Consider the following 17,625-nt stretch of genomic DNA (forward strand, 5'->3'; position numbering starts at 1 on the left):
GAAACTTTTCCTGTATGCCTTTAAACTCAGTTTGCAAATATACAGTCATTGATACGATTTTTTTTTTTTTAATGTTTATTTTTGAGAGAGAGAGAGTGCACGAGCTGGGGAGGGGCAGAGAAAGAGGGAGTTAGAATCTGAAGCAGGTTCCAGGCTCTGAGCTGTCAGCACAGAGCCCGACCCGGGGCTTGAACTTGTGAACTGTGAGATCATGACCTGAGCCAAAGTCAGATGCTTAACCAACTGAGCCACCCAGGCGCCCCCATTGATACGACTTTTTGATTAACATTTGGCATCCCCGGCAGACTAAAGGCTCCTTGAATTAGGAGCTCATCGTGTGACCCCCATGTGAATCTGGCTCCCGGCTCACAGTCCGGGGGATCCTGGAGCCTGCGCGAGTCAGGAGCACCCACAGTGGACCGCTGTAGGGGAGGCTGCTGACATCAGGCCAGTCCAAGCCCCAACAAGCCAGTTGCCCACACTCTGGCATACACACCCCCGCCTTGGCTGTCCTTTTAATTATATTCCTGGTCTCTCTCAATGGGCTTTGTGTTCAGAAAGCCAAAAGAGACAGGAGTTCAAACCTCTTTCCACCTCCCTAAAACTGAGACTTAGAAGAAAAACTTGCCCAGCCCATTGTGCATCCCTTGGGAGCCACCAGGTCCACGACCTTCTCTCGTGGCTGGATGAGCACTGGGTGGGGGGGGGGGGGGTGATTCTTAGCCTGGTGTCCTGGGCTGCCCTTTAGCTACCTCCCTGATCCAGGCCCAGGGACTGCCTGAGGACAGCCGCACAGGTCCCCGCGTGGCTCTGAGCAGACCCGGGACTGGTGCAGGATGGTGGGCAAAGCTGGGTGGTGGGGGCAGGTGGTGCTGTCAGATCCCTCATTACTTGCCACTCTGAAGGTAGAAGGCTTGCCTGGAAGCCTCAGCACCAGCATAGTGGACAGGGCTCAGGCTTGGGTGTCCTATAGACCCCGGTTCAAATGTCAGTTCTGCCTCTGCCTAGCTGTGTGACAGGGAACGTTGTGTAACCCCTCTGACCGTCAGTCTCCTCCTCTAGCATAGGATTGTTGAGCAGATTTGCTGAGGTGGTAAATGCCTCTCTGAGTGATAATAATAGCCAACATCTTTGATCTCCTTCCCTCTCTCCTCCCCTCTGGACCAGAGGTCCACTTTGCCTCAGTGCCCCCAACATGAGGGCTGGACACTGTGTTTTTCTCTGGACCAAGGTTTGGGGGCGGCTGTGGTGCCCACTGGCTGTCCCTGCTCCCTGCAGCTTTTTTCTCCCGCTGCACAGTTTCTGAGGGTAAGTCCTGTGCTGGGGGATAGAGGGGTGTGGATCTCACAGCTTCAAGGAAGGCTCTGAATACATTCACTCAGAAGCCCCCCGTGTCCTGCCCTGTCCCAGCAGAGTTGGAGGGTCCTGGTCAGATCTACCTGCAGCGGCCCTTTCTCACCCTTCTGGAAATGTGGACTTCTCTGCAGACACATTCCTGTTCCCCAGCCTGCTGCTTCCTGCTTCCTGCTGCTGAACCCCTGGCTGCCCTGTCCCTCGAGCCAGGCTGGCCACGCTGACTTGTTGGCTGGCTACCTGGCCAACAGGCCTGCTGTGCTGGCTGCCGGTTCCCACACTTCTGACGGGTCTAGTGGACAGGCTGCGGGGACAGTGACGGCAGTAGGCCACATCGGTCTGGGCCTGGGTGGGGTTTTCCTTGGCTCACATGTTGTCTTTGGCCCCTTAATAAAGGGGTTTTGGGATTTCTGTGTTGCTTTATGATGTGCTGATCTGTGTTTGGGTTTGGGGAGAAGAAACTATTTTCTTGGACTTCAAGTGAAGAGAACGGACTTAATTAGGCCCTCGGCTCGTGGCCCACTGTCATTGCAGGCCTGTGCAAGGTCACATGAGTCACATTTTTACCCCACGGTCTTCCTACAATGAACACGGAAATCGTCCCCGACCCCTCCCCTGCCAGCACAGCTAATGGAATGATGAACATTCTCCTACATACCCAGCGTTCCCCACGGGAGGATTTCTTGGAGGGGGACGGATTTCCTGGCAGGAATTGTGGGTAGTGGGGTAGGTGCACATCCTATGTCACAATATAGTGCTGGACTGAGCTCTAGAATGGCTGCAGTGTGCCCTCCAGCAGGGCGTGAGGGCTCCTGGGTCCCTCCACCCCAGTGACATCCTAACTGCTTACCAGTCTGTTCAGTGTAGAGAGATAAATTATTGTTTTATATGCAACTCAGGAGGAACTCAAAGTGCCACGCCTCTTGTTCCCTTCCTCCATTCAGTGCTTCAGGAACCAGAAACTTCCTCTTAGGCAGAGGGTAATTGCTGTCATGGATGAGAATTATGGAGGTCTTCTGTCACAGGGAGTGGCAGGGTATAGACACGGTCTGTTGATGCCTCTTAGGAAGTCTGTGCTCCACCCCGCCTGCCAGGCCACCAGTCACTGGGGTGATTCCTTGTGGCTTGTCACACTTCCATACTTGTGGGGCTCTGAGCTTGTGCCCCCAAACCTGCTTTCTTCTCGGGGTGTCTCTGCCTTCCTGAGGGCTCTGGATTCCCCCGGAGCTTTGAGCTTTCCCTTGGGAGGCCATGTTTCTACCTGTGTTTGGTGTGAGGTCCTGTGGCTGCTGGGTGGCAGGTCCTGAGGAGGGAGGTGGGTAACACTGTGGCATTGGCTTAAGTCTGGGGTCCTATTGGTCATGTGCCCTTGACTGGGTCAAGGAGTCTGGGGCCGGGAGGAGCTGGGGCACAGTGCCTGCTAGATCCTGCTGGCCCAGACTCTAGGAACACTCCAGGCACCGAGGTGACCTTTTGGCCAGCTGACCATTTCGAAGACAGTTTGCTTCCTTCCTCTTGCAGGACCATTTCTGCTGAGCGTGCTTTCACAGATCGAGGCTCTGAGATATGAAGTCAAGGGGTCACCCCTCAGCTACGCAGAGGAGTCCAGTTAGGGTCTACTCAGTCAGACCACAGATCCCCATATTTTCTGAATGCCAGGCTGGGCCAAATCCTTTGTCATCTGGGAAGTTTTCTGTGGAACCGAGTGGCCCATAGCTGTCAACATCTGAGCCAGAAAAACCAAATGACCTCACTTTTGGGTGGCTTTTCCTTCTTTGGGAAAGGAATGCGTGGGCTACTTCTGTGAGCTATGGCCTGCCGAGGCCTGTGCGTTATCAGACCTGCAAGGGCTCCAGACGTTGGACTCCAGACATGGGGGAGGTGTTACAGGCGGGACCAAGCCCAGGGGCAGCGGTGGGGGCAGGTTAGGTTGTTCTCACGGTGGCCTCCAGAGCACCGTGTTGCCCTGCTGTGGACTGGTGTGAAGTGTGGCCCGAAGGAGGAGATGCCCCGGGCTGTGACCTGCCCTTCAGAGTAGTTCCTCCTTGGGGAGGCTTGGTCAAGGCCAGTGGTACCTCAGGCTCACAGTTCAGGCCTGGCTCAAGTGCTCCATGTGGCCAAAGATGAGAGCAGCCCCTCTCACCTTGGAATCTTCATCCTCGCTTGCTTTTGGGCCACTGTCAGTAGCTGGGTAGTCCCATCAGTGACCTCAGTGCCTGGAGAGGGGGATGGTCCAGGGCCTGCCTTTTTGGCTGGTTTCTTGCCAGTGGGACTAATGGGTAAAGAACAACAACAACATCTTGGTAAAAGGCTTAGTGGGGTCTGGATATTTTATTTTATTTATTTTTTATTTTTTTATTTTTTTATTTTTTTATTTTATTTTATTTATAATAACTTTTTTGAGATATAATTTACATACGGTTCACCCATTTGGAGGGTATGGTTGAATGGTTGTTAGCCTATTCATAGCTGTGCAACCAGGACCACTGTTCGTTTGAGAACATTTTCATCACCTCAAAAAGAGACCCCGTGCCCCTTAGCTGCGCCCCCTTTCTCCCCTGCTTCCAGCCCTAAGCGACCAGTACTCTGCTTTCTGTGGATTTCAACATTTAGTGAGCACTTCATCTGTGTCCAGCACTGGGCTAAGACCATTGCAGTAGCTCAGACAACACTCCCTCACAACAACCAAGTAGAAGAGACACTCAGATGTGTCTTTGTCTTACTGATGTGGAAACTGAGACTCCGTGAATCCGGCTTACAAAGGCCGTAGTTGACAGAGCCTGCTGATGGCTAGATGGTCGTCGTTTGGTTTCTGGAAGAAGCCAGGCCAGGCTGTGGAGGTGGTAGATTGGCGGGGGCAGCCGACTCTTACTGGCTACGAGCTAAGAGGACGGTCCTTGCTGCTTCACTGAGATCATGTGCCACCTGACTTTTTTTTTTTTTTTGAAATGTTTATTCATTTTTGAGAGAGAGACAGAACACAAGTGGGGGAGGGGCAGAGAGAGATGGAGACACAGAATTTGAAGCAGGCTTCAGGCTCTGGGCTGTCAGCACAGAGCCCAATGCGGGGCTCAAACCCACGAACCGCAAGATCATGACCTGAGCCGAAGTCGGACACTTAACCTACCGAGCCACCCAGGTGCCCCACCACCTGACTTTTAAAACGGCTCCAGATTATCTCAGGAGCCTGCAGGTTCCATCCACACTGGGGGAAAGGTGCTGAGCTATCCAGGCCACAATCTACTTTCTGGGGTCCTTGTTAGGAAGGGGGTGCCTGGGCTCTCTAACCGGGGCGTGTTCGTTAGGCCAAACCACTTTGCAGGATGAGCCATGTGGCCCCCTTACTCCGTGGTGACCCTTTTGTCTCCGGACATGGGCTGCAGGTGGACATAAACCAGGAAACAGACAGGTTCCTGCTCCCCTCTCTAGTCTCCCCACTCCGGCTGGGAGGCTGGTCTCGAGGTTTCCCCATCAGTGGTGAAATAAATAACAGGACCTCTTTCCTTCGGCCTGTGGAGCTCCGTGAATGATTAACCTTGATTAAACAGAAAGGGATGGGAAGTGAGAGCCGTGTGACCGTGGACATTTCTGGGCTCTGGCTCTGTTCTGTTTTGCTTCCATTGCCCTCATTTTGACAACAATCTGCAAAGTAGGGATATTATGTGTCCCCATTTGTCAGGTGAAGCGACTGAGGCCTCGACAGGTTAATTAAAGTCACGTTGCCAGCGAGTGACAGAGGCCAGCTGGATGAAGATTTTTTTTTAATTGTATTTAAATCCAAGTTAGTTAACATATAGGGTAATAATGGTTTCAGGAGTAGAATTTAGTGATTCATCACTTGCGTTTAACACCCAGGGCCCTAATCCTAACAAGTGCCCTCGTTAATGCCCATCCCCCGTCTAGCCCATTCCCCACCCCCTACGCCCCAGCAACCCTCAGTTTGTTCTCTGTATTTAAGAGTTTCTTATGGTTTGCCTCTAGATTAAAAAATTTTTTAAGTGCCTGCTGTGAACACAGCACCAGGATGTCTTTAATTAAGCATGTGAGATATAATTTGGTCCTTTCTGATGCTGGGCTGTGTAGGTCTTGTTATTCCCATTTTACAGGTGGGCATCCTGAGGCTGAGACTGAGAATCCTGTCCAAAGAAAGCTAGTGAGAGGTGAACCAGCTCCGCCCAGTTCCAAAGTCTAGCTAGCTCCCTTGGATGTCCCCGCCGCTCTGAGTTTCCAGGACCCCAGCACTTACATGACCTGGGGCGGGGGGTAGGGGGGCCAAGCTGTTAGAGGTACCCTTTCCAAACAGAGGAAACTGCCTGGTGGTTCTCAACTTCGTCAGCAACCACTCCCAAGTGGGGAGAAAGTAAATAGATCTGGGTGGAGATGTTCTTGAAGACTCTGCTTTTCATCTTTGAGCGAGCCAGCTGACAGCTTGCTTTGAAAGGCTGGCAGCATGCCCTTGATCAGTTAACCAGATACTCCTGTTTATGTTACCAGAACAGCGGGCATCTGAGATCACTTCCGGGCAGCTCTTCACCTAGAAACACCAACCAGTGCCCACGCCCTGGTGGCACTGGCAGCGTGTGGGGACCAGAGGGTCTCCAGGGTGGCCCGAGGGAGAGAAGGTACCCTGGCTGTGCCGGCAGCTGCTGCAGAAAACTGAGCCCTGTGCACACATGCTGGCCTGGCACTTTCAGGGGGGCCCTGGCCTGACGCTCTCCCACTGCGGCCAGCGGCGGCAGAGGAGGGGTGGACCCTGGCTGGCATCTGGGCACCTGCGGGGCAGGGGGGTGGGGGTCTCGGGGTTGAAGACCTGACGTTTTACTTAGAGCCTAGATCAGGTTCCTGGTCGTTCTACTGCAGGGAGGGGGATGGAGAAGGAGAAGCCATGTTCCGTTTTAAGACGCTTAGATCCTAGATGCGGGGTTTTCTGGGGCCACTTGGCCAGGGGCGTTTTGCCCTTCATCTTCCTCCGCAGTTAACGGGTACTGACTATCGGGGTGGATGGTTTATCCTCATCTTCGCCCCTGACGATGACTTTCTTGGTAATAGTGGACCCTGATGAAGCACTTGAAAGTTTTTCACATCCCTTTCTCTATGTAATATTTGATTGTCTTGCTCATTCTTTTTTTTTTTTTTAATTTTTTTTTCAACGTTTATTTATTTTTGGGACAGAGAGAGACAGAGCATGAACGGGGGAGGGGCAGAGAGAGAGGGAGACACCGAATCGGAAACAGGCTCCAGGCTCTGAGCCATCAGCCCAGAGCCTGACGCGGGGCTCGAACTCACGGACCGCGAGATCGTGACCTGGCTGAAGTCGGACGCTTAACCGACTGCGCCACCCAGGCGCCCCATCTTGCTCATTCTTTTAAGTAGATGGGATACTTTTTTCCTTTTTTTTATCTTTTTTATTATTCTTTTTTATTTTGGAAATTTCTGTGTTTCCCTCCCCCCCGCCCCCCCTGATAATACATGAGCACTGATCCCTCTCCCCGACAAAAAAAAAAAAAAATTCCCAGAGAAATGGGAAGTTCCCTATATCCTACCCCAGAGGTCTGACTTAGATAAATGTACATGTTTTCAGGCAGACTTTTTTTTTTAATTTTTTTTTTTAACGTTTATTTATTTTTGAGACAGAGAGAGACACAGAGCATGAACGGGGGAGGGTCAGAGAGAGGGAGACACAGAATCCGAAACAGGCTCCAGGCTCCGAGCTGTCAGCCCAGAGCCTGACGCGGGGCTCGAACTCACGGACTGAGAGATCATGACCCGAGCTGAAGTCGGCCGCTTAACCGACTGAGCCACCCAGGCGCCCCGCAGGCAGACTTTTAAAAAGTTTTTTTTTTTTTTTTTTTTTTTTTTTAGCATTTATTTATTTTTGAGAGACAGAGAGAGATAGAGCATGAGCAGGGGAGGGGCAGAGAGAGAGGGAGACACAGAATCCGAAGCAGGCTCCAGGCCCTGAGCTGTTAGCACGGAGCCTGACTCGGGGCTGGAACTCACGAACTGTTAAGATCATGACCTGAATTGAAGTCGGATGCTCAACCGGCTGAGCCACCCAGGTGCCACCTCCCCTAGGCACACTTTTCTAATATTTGCAGAGCTCTTTTTTTTTTTTTTTTTTAAATAGGTAATGACTGTGTATGGTATAAAATTCAAAAGAAACAAAAGGGTATTCTGTGAAAAGCAAATGTCCTTCCCTCCTCAGCCAGGAGGCCCCAGATCCCTTCCCTAGAGGGAGCCACTGTTGCAGGTCCTTGTGTGTCCTTCCAGGGATACTCTGGCATAAAGCCTTTGTGGATGATCCTGTAAACTACTGACAGTGTCTGCTTGTGAGGGTAGGAGCTCGCGGTCTTGAGACGGAAACACTGATCATACTTTGAGTCCTTTGAGATGAGACTATCCCTATGGAATTTATTGGCCTCTTTTGATAAGCAGTGGAGCCCGCCCATCAGAATCAGCCCTACACAGGAACAAAAGATTGTCCCTGGTGCTCTATTTGGCTGTGCTGTCTTTTATTGTTTAATTGAAGTCTAGTTGACACACAGCATTCCATTAGTTTCAGGTGCACAATAGCGATTCTTGATAATTCTATACATTATGCTGTCTATACATCATGGTGTAGCTCCCATTTGTGCTGCTTTTTATTTTTTTTATTTTTATTTTTAAATTAAAAAAAATTTTTTTAACGTTTATTTATTTTTGAGACAGAGAGAGACAGAGCATGAACGGGGGAGGGTCAGAGAGAGAGGGAGACACAGAATCTGAAACAGGCTCCTGGCTCTGAGCTGTCAGCACAGAGCCCGACGTGGGGCTCGAACTCACGGACCGCGAGATCATGACCTGATCCGAAGTCGGACGCTTAACCAACTGAGCCACCCAGGTGCCCCTATTTTTATTTTTAATTTTTAAAAATGTTTATATATATATAGAGAGAGAGAAAAGAGACAGAGCACAAGCTGGGGAAGGACAGAGAGAGAGAGAGAGACAGAGACAGAATCCAAAACAGGCTCCAGGCTCTGAGCTGTCAGCACAGAGCCCGACGCAGGGCTCGAACTCACAAGCCGTGAGATCATGACCCGAGCTGAAGTCGGACGCTTAACTGACCGAGCCACCCAGGTGCCCCTGTGCTTCTGTCTTTTAATTAGGCATGTTATGCTGGGGAAAGTTGCTGGATTCCAGCCTGCAAGGTGTGAGGGACTTATTTGGGGTCACATAAAGGGGTGGAGGTGACTTATCCGGGATGGCACGCACACCTGGCTGACCAGGTTTCCTGACCCCTGTCCTCTGAACAATAGCTCCCCCAGAATGATCCCAGGAGAGCAGGAGGATGTGCCTGGGAGAGGCGTGGTCAGCACGTGAGCCTGGGCCCTGGTGGCTCAGTGAGGCGGCGCTGCTCTCCCCCCACCGCCGCCACGCCAGCCTTATTTGGCTGCAGGTGGGTTATCTTGTTTACTCTGTTGCGCCACCAGTAGAAAAGGCACCTTTGTCAACGGAGGCTTCTCTGGTGAGGTCAGCCAAGAGTGGACGGCCTGGATTGTGCACAGAGGTGAGTAAACATCAGAAAGGAAAGTGCTAGCAGGGGGAAGCAGATCGTTAACAACCAGCGACGTTTGCGGACGCCTGGACAAGGGAAGCAGACAAAGTCACGGACATTAGTTACTTGAGTGCCAGCACTGTGCACGTTCGGATGTGTTTTGTTTCAGGTGCTTTTCCTGCTTGTGTGATCCCTCACGTAGTTTCAAACCCGCAGCACACACAGTTCTGTATCCCGCTTTTTGTTAATTATATCTAAGGTTTTTTTTTTTTTTTTTCTCATAATAGTCTATGATTTCAGAACCCCTCATTTTGGCTGTATAGTGTTCCACTGAGTGGATGAATCATAATGTACTTTACTGATACTTTATTAATATAATTTGGGGCCATTTCTGATCTCTTCCTCTCCAGTAATGCTGGCAAAAACATTTTCACATGCGTGGTCTTTTCTGTCTTCAGCGTCATTTGCCCAGAATAGTGCCTCCGCCCTGGGCATGAGCCCATTGTAGTTCTTTCCCCGGGGGTTGTATGTACCCAGTCGGCCCACTGTGACGTGTTGAGGCCTCGTCACTGTACCCACCCTGCGGTGGGAATTAGCAGAAACTGATTTTTGCAAATGTAGTAAATGAACATTGGTTCCTTTGTTTCAGTTCACAAAGTGTGGTGGTGTGCGTGGCACATCTAATTGTCATCCCTAGTGACAGGGATCAGTCCTTGATCAGGCCCAAATGAGGGGAACCCCTGCTACCTCTGACAGGAAGTCCCGTCAGCCTCTACTGCCAGATCCCTAGATGGCTGGTGTCAGCTGTGGTGTGAGAAGGGGACTGTGCTAATAAGCACTGCTGTGTTCTTATGGTCAACACACTGGATGTTCCTGCGTGTGCTGCTTCTTTTGTTAGGAGACTTACAGAGATTTCATGTTTTCCCACTGTGGAGCCAGAGTCCCTGAGTCTTTTCTTTTTCTTTTTTTTTATCAAAAAAAATTTTTTTAATGTTTATTTTTGAGAAAGAGAGACAGAGCACCAGCAGGGGAGGAGCAGAGAGAGAGGGAGACACAGAATCCGAAGCAGACTCAAGGCTCTGAGCTGTCAGTACAGAGCCCGATGCGGGGCTCAAACCCACGGACCGCAAGATCATGACCTGAGCTGACGTCGGACGTTTCACTGACTGAGCCACCCAGGTGCCCCCCCCCGCCTTTTAAAAAAACATTTTATTTTTAAGTAATCTCTACATCCAACATGGGTCTTGAACTCACAACCCCAAGGTCAAGAGTCGCATGCTCTATCGACTAAGCCAGCCAGATGCCGTGGGACCCTATGAGTCTGAATTCAGGCTTATCCTGGTGACAGCTTTTTGGGGGCTTGTGGGATGTCTTATTTTTAAACGGTATGAGCATTTAAAAACTAGGGGATTCATATAAAAGGGCCGGATTTCTAGCTCCCCTTCATTGGAGAGCTGGCAACCGAGGCCCATGTTCCCATGTGAAATGGGGCAGAGGCTGCTCCTGTCCCCTCGTCACCCCCACTCTCATACTGAAGCTGGGTTCCAGTTGTCACCTGCCGTCTTGTACCCTGGCAACCTCTTCTCTGTGCCCATGTTGCTGTCCCCAAGAGGGCCAGTGTTTTAAGAAAGATGCGTGAGCATACGTGGCGGTGAGGACTAGCCAGTCCTACTTTTCTTACATTTGCCCCTTTTGCTCATGCATTCAACCTCCTTGAGCCTTAGTTTCCTCATCTGTAAAATGGCAAAGAATAATAGCACCTGCTTCGCAGTGTTGCCGTGAAGATACAGGATTTAAAGGGGGTATAATACCCAGAAGTAAGTGCTTAGGCGACGTTAGCTGCTAATCTTATTATTTAGGGCGTATGTTTGTCTCCTGTAGGTTCTCAGCTAGGGGTGAGTTTTGGTTGTCACAACTTGACATGGGGAGCTGTTGCTGGAGTCTCACAGGAGGGGCTAGGGATGTTGCTGAACATCCTGTGATGCATAGAACAGGTCCCCCACCCCTAACAAAGAAGTCACCAGCCCCAAATGTCAATAGTACGGAGGCTGAGAAGCCCTGTTTAGACATTTAAGTGTGACTCTTGGTAACTGAACTCCTTAAACATATCTCTAAGGGAACAAGCACTGCCTTGGTCTCTCAAAGAATCAGAATTATAAGGGACCTTACTTAGTACGACCCCCAGGGGTACTTGGATCCTTTCCTAGCACCCTCACCAAGCACATGCCTTTGGCAGATAGCACACTGTACATCCAACATTAGGTCTGTTTATTACATTGAACTCCAGCCTTCCCGGAAGCTTCCTGTCCTCCACCTAGTAACGGTGGCCACCATTCATTGAACCTGATGTGTGCGTGGTTGTACTTAGCAGTTGCCATGTGTTGCTGTATTGATCCTCACTATCCTTCAAGGTGGGTTCTCTTCTTATACCCATTTTACAGATGTGGAGATTGAGGGTGGGAGAAGTGACGTCCCTTGTTCAGGATCACTCAGGGGCAGAGCTGGGACTAGATGCAGGTCAGGCTTGCTCTTTGCTTCTGCCTTGTCCCGCCTGGGGCTGCACCCAGCAAGCTGATTTGCTCATCCACAGGAAGGTCTTTCAGCTATTTGGGGTGGCCTCTGAGCCCTCTCTTCTGTCCTCCTGGTCAAAGAGCCCCAGTTCCCAGAGTTCCCTGCAAAGACGTGTTTCTGATCCGCTCACCATCCAGAACGCTCTCCCATGTCTTGGTGGTCACCTGCCTGTGTTGTGGCTCTGCTCCCCTCACCTCTCTCCACCACGCTGCCCCCGGCCCCCGGAGAGGCTGCCCACCCCACGGCAGCTCTGTTGACGTTTCATCAGCTCAGACTCTGTGCCAGTGCTGACCGGAGTCATCCAGATCCTGTCTAGTTGGTATTTTCACTTCATAGTGACCCATTTTCAATGATACTCCACAAGATTCAGCCCACCTGTACCTGAATCTGAAATCTACGATGTCCTGGTGGAACAGAAAGTGTGCGGGGTGGGGAGTCAGGAGGCTGGCTGGTTTGTGAACACACCCAACTTTGTGGCCTGGGAAAAGCCACTCGCCTTCTCTGGTCGTGTGTCCTCCATTGTGAAGTGAGGCTTTGACTTGGGTGATGTTAGCGTCTTTCCCAGCTCTAACATTCTTTGGTGAAATATGTTGGGCAGCAGGAGCTTGCAATAACTCTAATTAGCGTGGTAGCAGTAATGATAGGTAATTATTAAGCGGTCACTCTCTTCCAGGCTCTTTTCAATGTTTTGAACAGATCGTCTTACTGGCCCCTCCAACCCCATGCTTTTATTACCCCCATCATATTACCCCCCATTCTACAGATGAGTGCCTTGAGGCAGAGCCCTGTTGTGTCACTGGCCCAAGGTGCCCACCTGACCAGAAGTGGTTGCATTGTCTTCTTTAGAATGAACCCTTCCAGGCTCTTAGATGCTCACTCTGTAGAGTGACCTTCCTGTGCTTCAGCATCTCGTGTTTTGCACTCCCTTCTTCCACCAAGATCAAGGCTATGAACGCCGCTGGACTTTAAAGGTTCAGCCTCTGAGTCATGCCTATGGGGTAATCCAGATGGGATACGGGTAGATAATTCAAGGTCAGTGAGAGGTTGAACAGGGTCCAGGTTCTCCGCTAGCCCCCCCTCTCTCTGTCCAGCACCCTCAGAACTTGCCGCAGGGCTGGAGGAGGGTGAAATGGGAAAGGGAACCTGCGAGCACTTCCAGCATGGCGCCCCAAGCATGTTTCCCGAGCCCGTTTCTGCAACTGCGTGCATCCACAGAAAGCCCACTGGTTCCCTCTATCTCTTTAGGCTGTTAGCCAAAGATGGACCCAGTGATGATGCAGTTGGAGCAAGGGGAAGGTCCAATGGGGCCTGGCCTGGCGGGGACTAAGGCAATAAAATGGCCCTCTGCCCTTCGTTTGAATGGGACTGGACCATAGCCCTGCTGGGATAGCACTGCTCCCCGCACTGGGGGTCAAGGGGCCCTGGGTCTCTAGCCATGGATGTCCATTGTGGCTGCTGGTTTTTCCTCCTTGCTGGACCCCTGGGGCACTGCTAAGGGGCAGGTGTCCTCCTCGGTCATAATGTTGGAGCTTGAGCATCAAGACCAAGGTCTGTTCGTGCGTCTTCACCAGCAATTGAGACCCCTCCACCCTTCGTGTTTCTTGTGGAAATTACTTGAGCTCTGGGCTTTGAAACCACAGTTTAATAAATCCTTTACTAAGGAGCTCCTGAAGCGCTGCCCTGGCCAGGGAAGCGTGAATCTTCAGTGTCTCAGACACAACAGGTGGGGCCATATGCTGGAGGAAAGAATATCACTGCGTGATGTGCCTGGATGCCCACGTTGCTGGTGCTGTACTTCCCCCCCCCCCCCCCCCCGCGCTGCCCCCCACACACTCTTTACCCTATTAGTCTCTCCTCTGTTGAGGAGTCACAAGGCCACTGTCAAAGTCACATGCTTTCTGCACCCCACACAATGGTAGTCCTTTCCCGTAACACATCCGCGTTCTCAGACACACTAAGTGTCTTCTTGGGAACCCAGGGCCGCACTTTTGGGGTGGGCCCCAGGCAGAGTTTGGTGGGAAGGCTGCAGGCTGGGGACACAGAGTGGTGGGTCCACCGGGAGGTTCAGGGGAGCTACCCTTTCTCCTCCTTTACCATGGATTGTGCACTTTTCTAAGTGACAGGCACTTTCTAAGTGTTTTCTAGTGAATCCTCCTGACTTAAAGCATGCCGTCACTGTCTCTCTTTTACTGTTCAGGAAACTAAAGTTTAGGGAGGGTAGTCTGAAGGTCACGCAGCTTGAAGAGAGTAGATCTAAGCACTGAATCCAGATCTGGTGTATCTCGAAGGCACATTCTCGGTCACCAAGTTACCTCCTCCATTTCCTATGTAAGCCTGAGTTGCGTGATGGGTGCTGCTTGTTGGTGGAACTGTCTTATTTGGGAGGTGCTCAGACGCCCCTTCAAGGCATCATCAGTGGGGCCCGGGATGCAAGACTGAGGGTTTTAGCGAAGCGCAGTCCCAGAGGCCTCAGAAGCAGGGGTTTGTGTGGGAGACGTGAGCAAACACAGGTGCATTTCTGTCTCCCAGGGCTCTGAGCCTGGCTTCCCCAGGAAATGGGGCTGGCTGCTTTCAACAGCATTTTCCTCTTGCAAAAGCAGTGTCTTTTTTCAAAACCAGCCTCTTCCTCTCATCCCCAAACCCTCTCCACAACTGGGTGATAAACAGTGAGATTTCACAGGCCCCAGCTGTGCTGGTGATTCCCGCCAGGACTCTGGCCGCATTAGGACTGAAACTGTCCCCTGCTTGGGGGGGGGTGGGAGGGGTGTGGATCCACTTACCCTCCGGTCTGTAGAAAACTCCAGGCAGTGGCAGAGTGTGGGCCTGGAAGGGAGATGAGAACAAGGCGCTGTGGAAATCCAAGATGGTGGTAAATGAAGAAAGACTCCCCCCCCCCCCCCCCCCCACCGCTAACTACACAGTGTGGTGACATCCAGGCAGTAGTACATGGACAGGTGCAGCTGGGGGAGAATATGGAACCACAAAATAAATTATCTTCAAGATAAAAAATTTCTCTAACACTCTAATATTTTTTACAACAACCAAAATAGTCTTAACAAAATGAAGATAAAGGCTAAGTGCCCTCTCATTTCCTGCCAGGTTGTAGCACCAACACAAAGGAAGGGCACCCAGTAAATATTCCTTCTTGCCCTTTCCTCTGAGCTGTCGTCTCACACTTCCGGAGGGTCCCTGAGGGCACTGTGTGGCCCCCTGCTCTGATACCATCCGGCATCACCCACAGGCGCAGTGGGATCATCTAGGCCCCCTCACTTCACATCAGCTTCTCACTGGCTCCTTCCCCAGTTGCCCAATTTTCCACTAGAATGTCCGCTGCACGGGGCAGGGGTTTTGCTCTTTTGGTCACTGCTGTGTCCCTGACTCTGTGCCTGGGACTCTGGGGAGAGCATTGAGTCCACACCTTCAGGAGCTACCATTCTGGCAGGTGGCCAGGCAAGGAACATGCAGTGGGATATGGGCAATGATGGAGTGGGTGTAGGGTGCTTTCGGCTCTGTGCCCCAACCCAGATGTGGCAGTTGGCTGTCAGGAAGGCTTCCCGGAGGAGGTGATATCTTAGCCTGATCTTGGGAGATGAGCATGAGCTAGCTAAGCGTGACCTAGAGGATATTCCAGGCTGAGGATTCGTCTACGCCCCCTGCCCACCCTTAGCCTATGTGCCAACCTTCGCAAAGCTTTTGGAGAGCACATACGCGCCTCTTCTCTCTCACGGGAGCAGACTGGCCTACAGAGTGGAGGTGTGTTTGCAGGGACAGAGAAGTAGCCCATGTTGGTAAATTCCTAGTGAGGCATTGTTTAAAGGTAAGGTCAGAACTGGGGGTGTCATAATACTGCTTCTTCTCCCCACCTATGTGAACGGTTATCCCTTCTTCCGGCTCACAGGCTCTGTAATTCTTCCTTATAAACCTAAGCAACCATTTCTTTTCCCCTGATGGTCACCGGTGTGGCGATCTTCCCTTCTGCCAGTTCATTGCCACTTAACTGTTCCTCCGGGGCAAGAGGAAGTGTTGGGGTGGGGGGGTCATGAGTCTGGTGACCTTGCTGAGGAGGAGGGTAGTTCTGGGGCGGCTGCTGCTGCTGAGTAACACACTGCTCACTGTTGCAACTTCGCAGGGCAGGTGGGAAGAATGCTGACTGGCCCTGCTGTGGGGGGCTGGACGTTGGCTCTTGAGCCCCCATGTAGTTGAGTGCCGTTTGGTTGATGCATAGAAGTGTGGAGTTGCCAAAAGTGGATTGGATCTGAAGCAAGAGAGTTCCTCTGTCTGTTTCCCGTGGAATGTGGCAGCTGGGGAGAGACCCCTGCCCAGATTTTAGGCGGGCGTGGGAAATTGAAGCACACGCTTTTTTTTTTTTTTTCCTCTGCTTGTTGAGTCACCCTGTTCCTTGTTTGAGCCACAAGGTGGTGCTGTTGGCACAGGACTGCTTGGTTGCTACAGAAGAGGCTTCAGTGTTGCTGCTCTGTCCCCGCCGGCTAGAAAATTACAATATAGACGGTCTTTCATTTTCTCTCCTTAGATTCCCTTCCTGGAATTCTTCCTCACGCTCTTGCAGCTTGAGGTGGCTCCACATCCCTACCCCAAACATACACAACACGCGGGCATCGGGATGCTCACCGTTTTCTCCTTTATCCTGATCCCGGGCCTCTGAACTCTGATCCCGACAAGACTTACTAAGTCTTTCCCTTGTCCCTGCCAAGTGGACAAGGATTTAACGAACTGTTTTGCCCTAATTAATTAGTGAGGCTTAATGTGTTACCTCTGGGGTAATCTGCCTTGTAACTGTGAAGATCGAAACTAAGCCTTATACCCCAAGAGGTAAGTTGCTGGCCCTTCTGCTGTGGACGGGGTGGTGTTTTTGGAAGAAGGTTGGTTGGGGAGGCGTTAAAGGACGTGTTGTTTTGTCCATCCCACTGGTGCCAACACAGCAGCTGGAAAGGGCATGAGGCAGGTGGGTCCTGGGGACCCCCGGAGGCCCCTGTGAGGGCTTCAGAGACCATGGGGCCTGTGGGGAGCCTGACCGCCTGCTCGTCTTTCCTTTGCCCAGACGTTCACGGCATGGTGCAACTCCCACCTTCGCAAGGCGGGGACGCAGATCGAGAACATCGAGGAGGACTTCCGGGACGGACTAAAGCTCATGCTGCTGCTGGAGGTCATCTCAGGTGAGGTGGGCCGCCCTGGCCGAGACAGGGTGCTGCCTGCTGGGCTCAGCCACTTTGGGAGCATTGTCTGCCACCTGCTTCTGCTTTGCCATTGGTCGTGGTGAGCTGTGGGTCTCTTGCAAGAAGTCAGGGGCGACCTATGTGAATTAAGACGAGGAGACCGGGTTTGCTTCCGGCTCTGCTGCGGCCGGCCGTCCATGTGTCCTTGGACATGCCACTGCCTTTCTGCCTTAGCACCCTCATTTGCAAAATGAGGGAGTATGGAGGGTGGTCTCGGAGGTCCCTTCCCCCTCCAGAGTGCTTGGACTTTGGGGTCATTATGTAACCATCTCCAAACCTCAGCTCCACTAGAACCCATCTGCCTATATCCAGATGATCCCACTCACTTATCTGGCCCCCCGTGTAGACTTAGGATGTCCAGAAATCTGGAGGGGCAGCTCCCTTTGAATGCACATTTCCACTTTCTTATGAATACCTTTCCTCCACCATGCCTTAGCGGTCGGTGGTTCCAACATTCTCACCTTGGTTCATACACTGGGTAATCATAGCTACTCTCTTCACTTTACCTTCTACCTTGACCCTAGTGAGTCCCAGACCTGGTCTCAGTCCAGCCTTTTCTCTCAAACCCCATCTCTACCCACATGCCCCCCAGGGTCCCCTCAGCGTGTCCCAAACTGCGCTGACCAGCCCTGGCCCCGGCAGACCTCTTTCCTCTCGTCATCTCCATCTTGTCCTTTTGAACCTAATGTAGGAATCAAAGACCTCTCTTCCTCTGTCTCCAACTGGGCATTCGAGTTCTGTCCAATCTGTTATCCTTTCTTTTTTTCTTTTTTAATGTTTATTTATTTTTGAGAGAGAAAGAGCGGGGCAGGGGCAGAGAGTGAGGAGAACAGAGGATCCAAAGCGGGCTCCGTGCTGACAGGAGCAAGCCCAGTGTGGGGCTCGAACTCACGAATCGTGAGATCATGACCTGAGCTGAAGTCGGACGGTCAG

The 17,625-nt window shown here is 51.6% G+C and overlaps 1 protein-coding gene across 4 annotated transcripts in view; it reads left to right on the top strand.

Annotated features, from left to right (window-relative positions):
* ACTN1 (actinin alpha 1) overlaps positions 1-17,625 on the top strand; it is a 100,681-nt gene that overhangs the window by 34,784 nt on the left and 48,272 nt on the right. For all 4 annotated transcript variants that reach the window (XM_086709436.1, XM_086709434.1, XM_086709435.1 and 1 more), the window contains exon 2: positions 16,518-16,632. In XM_086709436.1, the coding sequence (XP_086565562.1) occupies positions 16,518-16,632 (115 nt within the window). The remainder of the gene's footprint in view (positions 1-16,517; positions 16,633-17,625) is intronic.

Source organism: Puma concolor, chromosome B3 (assembly GCF_028749965.1).
Source record: "Puma concolor isolate L17-30 chromosome B3, mPumCon1.1.hap2, whole genome shotgun sequence".
NCBI lineage: Eukaryota > Metazoa > Chordata > Mammalia > Carnivora > Felidae > Puma > Puma concolor.